The sequence below is a fragment of the Diabrotica undecimpunctata genome, chromosome 8 (genome assembly GCF_040954645.1).
Source record: "Diabrotica undecimpunctata isolate CICGRU chromosome 8, icDiaUnde3, whole genome shotgun sequence".
NCBI lineage: Eukaryota > Metazoa > Arthropoda > Insecta > Coleoptera > Chrysomelidae > Diabrotica > Diabrotica undecimpunctata.
The window spans coordinates 25,741,943-25,750,564 of NC_092810.1; the positions used below are offsets into that span (position 1 = coordinate 25,741,943).

The 8,622-nt window shown below is 33.4% G+C and overlaps 1 protein-coding gene across 1 annotated transcript in view; it reads left to right on the plus strand.

Annotated features, from left to right (window-relative positions):
• The window catches only part of LOC140447311 (pickpocket protein 28-like), a 74,174-nt gene extending 70,556 nt beyond the window's left edge, over positions 1-3,618 (plus strand). Inside the window, exon 14 of the mRNA XM_072539905.1 lies at positions 3,424-3,618. Within this exon, the coding sequence (XP_072396006.1) occupies positions 3,424-3,602 (179 nt within the window). The 3' untranslated portion in view covers positions 3,603-3,618. The remainder of the gene's footprint in view (positions 1-3,423) is intronic.
• Positions 3,619-8,622: the final 5,004 nt, after the last annotated feature.

Here is an 8,622-nt window from a genome sequence, read left to right on the forward strand (position 1 = left end):
AATTATATTATTTTAGTGTGTGATTTTGAATAACAACAGATTATAGACACAAAAAGAGTTTTTATAAGATATTGATAAATATTTTATAGATTGGTAGTTGATGGCAAAAAAAGTCAAAACTATTTGACAAATATTTCTTTGTCCGGGACAGAATCTTTCGTTGCATTTTTTATTGCCTATAACGGAGGTAGGTACGTGTGTGGTGTGGAGCAACTCGCTGATTTTCTTTGTGATGTTGATAGAGATATGAACGTTTAGCAGAATTTACTTTAGATTTGTCAAAACTGTATTCCGTTGAAACAGATGGAGCTCCTTCCATAGAGTTTTTGTTATCTTCTGTTGTATTGATTTTTGGTATTTTGGGATTTTTTGAATTTTTTTAACTTGACCCTGATGTCAGCTATTACTTAGAAGATTGTGGTCTGAACCGATATCTGTACTAGGAGAAGTCGTTACTCTGTTGGAGCTATTTTTGAATCCATTATTTACTATAATACAATTTTCGATTTCTCTAATTTCCGATTACGTGGTGTGGATTATCTCCTGGTCATTTCCATGTATAAAGCCTTCTCTTGTATAGTTAAAACCAGGTATTTGTCATTATTATATCGTGTTCTTGACAGAACTTGTAAAACCTATGGTCTCGTTTATTGCTCTCTTCTTTTAGTGCATATTCACCTACCAAGTCAGATCTCCGACCTTTTCCAATTTTCGCGTTAAAATCACTAAGGATATAATATGTACTTAACTCTATTTCCTTTTAGACTTTTAAGTATCTGTTCTAACTGACTAGAAATAGTCCACTTCATTGTCGTATTTCTTTTTTTTTTTTTCAGTAGGTGCATATACCTGGATTATATTTATGTACATTCAATGGCGATGCCTGACTTTTTCAAAAGTGTTACCAAAACCAGATGTAATGTCTTTTAGGTATTTTATATTATTTTATGTACTGAACTGAAGAAAAACTTATTTTGAAAACTATTGATTATATTTTAATTCAATTCGGCAATTTTCTTTATTTACAAAAATGTCAATTACAGAATCATAGAAAGAGGGTTTTGTCATTAATCCATTTAAAAAGCGTTTCTCAATGGAAATTAAAGAAAGTGACAACATTCGATCTTGTAATTGGGTATTTCTTTGACATGTTTAATCCGTTTTATTGCTGAAAAACTTCTTTCAACAGATGCACTTGTAGCCGGAATTGTTAAAAATAGTTTTACCAATTTAAAAGCTTCCGGAAATGCATTATCAAGCTCTGAATACTTTAAATATTGATAAAAATCTTGTCAGATAAGAAGTCAGTCTTGTCTATTGATAAGAATGGGAATGAACTCCGACATAATAGACTACATCGAACAGAAGAGATTAACATGGTACGGACATGTCAGAAGAGCAGACCAAAATCGGTGGATAAATAGAATAACAGAGTGGAGCCCGATAGGAAGAAGAAAGAGAGGCAGACCCCGAAGATCTTTCAGAGATGAGGTGGACGAAGCAATCAAAAGTAGAAGAAACCTACAGGAAGGGGACTGGCTAAACAGGAAAAATTGGAGAAAACGGTTGAGTGAAGGAATACAGTGAAAACTGTGGAAATCCTTGTATATATATATATATATAAAAATCTTGTACATTTTTTTTTATTATAGTCTGGATCATTATAAAGAACTGTCAATTCTGTTTTTAACTTTACTCTGTCAAATTTGCGTCCATATAGCTTTACGAGTTAATGAAAGGCGCTATCTGGAAATTTGTTCGCATAATTTGTAAAATTGTCAAAATCATATAGTGCCAAACACTCTAAATGCTTTAAATTAGGTATGGGATATCATAATTTACAATATCTTGATTTGACCATAGACTTTCAAAATTATTTCGCTCTAATTGCAAAAATTCGAGAAATTCAAATCGTGCAAAATCCAATGTCATACATTTTTTCCTGTAAAATAGAAAATAAAACTTCTGATTTTGGTAGAATAACCTTAAATAAACTTAAAAAGAATTAAAATCAAATTCTTGCAATGTAATGTAAGAACCTTTAGAACAAATTCGTGCCTGTCCATCCCATGTTGTTGTGTCAGTATACATTTCTTTAAATAGTTCGAGAAGCTCTGAACGAATACAAGAAACAGCTTCAACAAGTCTACCAGCATAAATCCACCTTGTTACTGCTAATTTGGGTAAATGTTTTTGTACTAATTTATCTAAAGAAGCAGCCAATTTGGACGATTTTGAAAAAAAAGCAGCAAGCCCTGATAACGTTTGAAAAAAAAATTTTACACTCTTTAATGTGTTCCATCGATTGCTGTATAATCAAATTGAGTCTATGTGCATAACAATGAACAAAAATTGCATCTAAATGCTATCTTTAACCAGTTTCTGTAGGCCGTTGTGTTGCCCACTCATTACAGCCGCACTATCGTAAGTCTGTGCAATTAGTTTATTTCCACACTGAAACTCATTTAACACACTAAACAAAATTTGCGATAACGGTCCCGCTGAACGCTCTTTACTAACAATAACAAATTTCAAAAATCTTTCACAAACATCACTGTCGGGGCAAACATATCTAAATATATAAAAGAAAGTTGTGACTGGTTTGAAACATCAGTGCTTTCATCCAATATAACAGCTACAAAACTTGCTTCGGTAATTTCTGAGTTAATTGCATCAATCATAAATGTAGATATGGCTTCAATAATATCGTTTTGTGCATCACTTGAAATTCCCGAAAAAACAGTTGATATTTCTAGACAATGGCAAAATTTTTGATCTATTTTGGCAATTAATGTTAACAATTCCCTGTAATTTCCTCGAATGTCAGAGTCATCGCCCTCAAACTGACCCCGAAACGCTAATTCTTGTTTGGCCAAAAAACATAAGGCATCTATGTATAAGTGTGCTAACGATATATCTATTTTTTTTTAATTTCATTATGTTTAGCAATATTTGCTTTAAAAGCTTGGTTAATAGAACTTTCGATTCTTGTTTTGCTAAACTGGATCAAATTGGCTACATATCTTACATGTAACGGAGAAGTTTCATGTCTCCTTTTTAAAACTCTAAAACTAAGTATTTAAATCGTGGACTCCGCCGCTGGTCCACCCTTTTTTTTTCTATAGAAAACAGAAGACATGGCTAACAATACAGTCTATTTTTCTTGCAACCACATAACCAAGAATTTTCACTGTACCAACTAAATTTAAAATATCGAACTGATTTTTTTGATTCTTTTTTTAAATTGTTTAAAATAGGTGTTGGTGTTCCATTTCCAATAACCTCCCTTTTCTCTTCAAAATTATATAAGGAGAATGCCCTTTGGTTTTTTGAGTATCCAGTACCTTTTTGAAGTAATGATACATTACAATTCATTCGAAAATAAAGCATAGACCTTGAATTAATCTCTTTTTTATGTTTTAGCCAATGTCGGAGGACTACTTGGACTTTGCATGGGTTTCAGTTTTCTTAGTGTGGTAGAGATTCTATACTTTATAACAATTAAAAGGATATGTAGTTGGATTCGCGGAAAAAGAAAAAATGACCACAAAATTGAAATGTTGTTTAATAGCGGTGTTTCAAAATATCCATTTATGAAATAGTTACATGATTTGTGAACATGTGGACAAATGATATTAAAAGATATTAAACAATTCTGCTTTATTTGTTTTTTTCTTTGAAAGTAATATAAAATTCTACCTAATCTTACTTGTAGAAATATATACAAGAAAAATGAAGTAGTAGATAATGTTTCCTAATCCTAATAAATAGCTTTTCCGTTCCGTAAACTGTACAGCATGAAATATTTATAAAATTTCTCTAAAGAAAAGAATCACACATTTTGTTAGATAAACGATATACTGTATTTATTAATTAAAATTAAATAAGCATTTTATAGCAGCGTAATCTTCTAATTTCATTTTTAAACTTCTTTAAAAAGAAATTAATAAATATCTAATTTCATAGGTAGAGAAATAAACTGCGAACTAGACCAGTTAAAGGAAAATCAGAGAATTGAAATGGCAGAGCATGATTCATGAACATAAGAAACATACTTTGCAACTCAAAAATGGACCATGCCAATAAGACTTAGAAAAAATTTATAGTTAATATTATAAAATTAGCGAGAGATACCTACTAACAGAGATATTAACATTATCTTTTCACTTAATAATTACAGGTCAAAATCATATTTTCGCCTAGTCTCCACTCCAGATTCTGCATCAACGCCCACAATGAAGCGTTTGCCTAGCAATAAACCCGATTGTTACCGATCAAATTTAATACTGTTTAGAGGGTTTTCAGACGAGGATACTGTATGCGAGATACAGAATTTTCGATGGCTGCTGTATCGGATTCACGGGTATGCTCGTCAGTATGAAAATAGTAGCAGTGCAGTGCGGTTATATTTTTGGATTATGGATGTAGAAGAGTGTGTTATGCTGTGGTACATATTAAATAAAAATAAAAAGAAACTGAAAAGACGACGTAATTTGTGGGTTCATCCTATTGTAGAATTAAGAGAAACCAAGGGAACGTATAGTTTGCTGTATCAAGATTTATTGCAAGATCCATCGAAGTTTTTTAACTATTTTCGAATATCTGTGAAGTCGTTTGAAGAACTTTATAAAATTTTGGAAATTCAATTGAGTAAAAAAGATACAACTATGCGTAGAAGTATTTCATCAAAAGAACGGCTTTCTATGACTTTAAGTTAAAGTTAAAGTCTATGACTTAAATTTAAAATAAATCTGTGTACTTATCTCCAATTTGTAAATTGTTTACCTCGCCCTAAATAAAAAATGACCGTATTCCTTTCACAATAATGTAGTTCGATATTCGTTAAATAATCAAAATTCCAATTAGCAAACTTTTAAAACTAAACTGTATACGTATGAAACAAAATACCTATATATTTATAATAAAAACTTGTTTATTTCTTACCATATTCATTTTGCTGTACTGCAGTCATGGCCTCAAAATTTTTGCACATTTGCTTAGAAATTTCGACCCAGCACTGCTGCTTTTTATTTCTATTGCAGTAATCTGGCGATACCTCTTCGCATACCTCAAACGAAGAAGTGCTGCATAGAATAGGCAAGGAAAGAGAACTTTTTAACACAGTAAAAGTTAGAAAAACATCATACCTAGGCCACATACTGAGAAATAATAAGTACCAATATGCCCAACTTATAGTGAAAGGAAAAATCGAGGGAAAGAGAGGCCTAGGAAGGAAAAGACTATCGTGGCTCAGAAACATCCGACAATGGACAGGGCTAAATTTTGAACAGCTAATAAGAACAGCTGAAGATAGAGAAGATTTTAAAATTGTAGTAGCCAACCTCCATTGAGGAGAGGGCACTTTAAGAAGAAGAAGAATCTGGCGATGCTGTAACCCATAGACAGGGATTTGATTGTACCAAACAAATAAATTTGTCATTATCAAATACAGCACGCTCCATTATTTAACTATATTCAGAAAACACCTTCTTTCTTTCGTTGCTCATTCACAATTATTCGACAGAAAATCGCGCGTCTATGGAATGTGGTGCAAAAGTATTCGTGTCTGAAAGCGTTCATTTAACGTAATGGTTCTTCTGTATCTGGCATACGCATTCAGTCGTCGGCGACAGGAAGGTTCGAGATACTGAATTCGGTATCTCGCATACTGTATCCCTCGCGCGTCTCGTGTGAAAAGCTCCATTTAAGTCTATGTAATATCTGCGTCTCGGATACGCGTATCTCGGATACAGTATCCTCGTCTGAAAGGGGGCTTAGAGAACGAGAAATTAGAGAAACCCATGAGTTCTGCACATTGACTGAAGCGACGCGGTGTTCAAGTAAACAAATTGCCGATAAAGTTGACTTGAATGAAAAACAGTGATGAATATTTTGAAAAGAAACCACTATCATTGTTAAAAAGTGCATACCACTCAAGAAATATTTCCTGATAATCATTTTAAACGGATTCTGTGGAAAATAATAATTTTTTGAAGAATATTTTGTTTACAGGCTAGTCCTCCTTCACAATTCACAGGAAATATCATCCGTTGTACGTTATTGGTCTGTACGTTTGGATACATTTGAGTGTGTCTGTGCGTATGCATATACGCTATACGCGGCGTACGGCCTTTATTGGAGACCACCGCCTTAAACTTTTTCATAGTTTTTGTCGCTGTTCTCGATAAACTACTAACTGTATTTTACTGATGCCTTCTTTTATACATTAAAATAAAGGCAATTTCAAGCAAAAATTTTTGATTTTATTGCAGCTTTGGCTGTTACGGACAATGTAAATGAAATGGAAGAAAACGATGCGCTGTTGGGAGTTCATCGTCGGCCTTGCCGCAACTTCAGATGCGAGTACTATGGAAGGTTGCCACTCCATCTTTTGCTCGGTCGTCCGATACTTCTTCTGCCGATTGGTGACTTATCTCTTGCTATTTTGACGTCACGGGTCTCCTCCATTCTAGTACTCTCATCTCTGCCGTTTCCAGTAGCCTTTGCGCTGTGGCTGTGTCGGGGCTTGTTTCTGAGGCATATGTCATTATTGGTTTTACACTGGCTTTATAAATTCTTGACTTCATCTCAGTGTTAATATGTCTGTTTCACCATATAGTTTTATTAAGGCATCCTGCCAGTCTATTTGCTTTTTGTACTTGATCTCTTACTTCTTTGTCCAGGTCTCCATAGCTGGACAGTGTAATTCCAAGGTATTTTATTTCCATTACTTGTTCAATACTGATGCCATCAATTCCTATTTTACATCTGGTTGGTTCTTTGCTGACTACTATTGTTTCGTTTTTTGAGATGAAATTGTCATATTAAATTCTTTTGCTCTTATGTTAAATCTGTGGACCAGTCTTTGTAGACTATCTTCATCTTGGGCTATCAATATTGCATCGTTGCGTAACAGAGTATTTTTATTTCTTTGTTTCCCATTCTTTATCCTCTTCCTGTGTTAACGCTGTTGATGACTTTATCCATGATTAAATTGAAGAGCATGGGTCTCATTGAGTCCCCTTGTCTTATTCCACTGCCTATTTCTATAGGTTCTGTAAGTTGTCCATCTATTCTGACTTCCATTTTGTTGTTTTGGTAGATTTTTCCGATAGTTTTTATAATATTTAGGGAAACTTCTCTATTATACAGAAGATGAATTACATATTTGAGTCTAACTTTGTCAAACGCTTTCTTTGGGTCAATCAGATACAGCAATGCTGATTTATTATACTCTAGTGATTTCTCAGTAATTTTTCCCCAGCATCCTCTGATTGATTAGTACTTGTAAAATTTTAGTTGTAGTTTAGTTTTAGGGTAGTATTTAATAATTTAGTAAGTTCTTCATTTGTGGTAATTTCTGGTGTTTCAGGTTCTAGCGTCATTTGCTCTTCCTCTGCATAGAGCTTTTTAGGTAGTCAATCCACGTATCCTTTTCTATGTGTTTTGGTTCGATTAGTTCCTTTACCTCCTTTCTTTGACTCTTAAAAAAGATTATGTGCAACAACTGATACATAAAGCAATGTCTCTGCTGAACAGCGGCAAAATTATATACAGCATGTCATCATAGTTGAAAAAATGTGAATAGCTGATAACTTACAAGAAGACATCCTACCGGTGATTATCACAGCCAATACCAGCAGTTCCATTGAGGACGATTTTTTCGAAAGGGAGTAGAGATGCTAATGTTGACCTGAAACTGTTTTTGTTTTAAATTGTAAAAGCTTTATTCATTAGGTAGCGTTTAGGTTATATACATTTTTATTAGCGTAGTTTTATTCTTTGGTGTGTATACACTTACACCGAGTGCACCAAAATATGTTATGGCGAGCTTTTATAGAGAATAAAAGTAATATAGAACAAAATAGTTTTTTTATCTAAATAAACAATGTTAATATTATTTTTAATTTTAAACATTTTTTCTTTATAATAATTTTTGAGATTGTTATAAATAATAGTATATTACTTTATGAGGCGGAGAAGCATGACTTTTCTTGACGCGCCCGATATTACGCGCCGAACGAAGTGAGGCGTGTAATAGAGGGCAAGTCAAGAAAAGTCGCTTCTTTGCCGAATAAAGTATACTATTTTTTCTTCAAACGTAGCTATTTTCAACCATAAATAGTACAATTCATACGCTATTTTTACTCGAAATTAACTGTGACAACTATCAAAGTCGTCTAGATGTTAGAAATTAAAATAATTAAGTCGTCGGTGGGATTTGCGTCTCCCCGGTTACAGTTGTTTGATAGTTGTTTGCAATTATTAAAGACAGCTTATTGTTGGTGCAACCGCAAGCGCAAATTTAGTGCGAAAATGGAAAACCTAAACGAAATTGAGTCCGCGGCTAATGATGCAGTAGCACGTTTGGGGCCCTCCAAGTCCGATAAGAACGATAATGCTCAAAAAATTTTAAACCCTCATGATTCGCCAACATCGGGAATGATTGCTGTAAGTTGTTCTCGACCATCAGTATCATCAACAATTACCAATGCGTATCAAGAGTCGGGAACATTTTTGCACGGTTTCAATTTTGAAAATGCCTCATTAACTAATTGTACTTTTAATATTACTTACTATAAATAAAAATGATGTTTAATTGTTGTTAATGAAATTTGTATT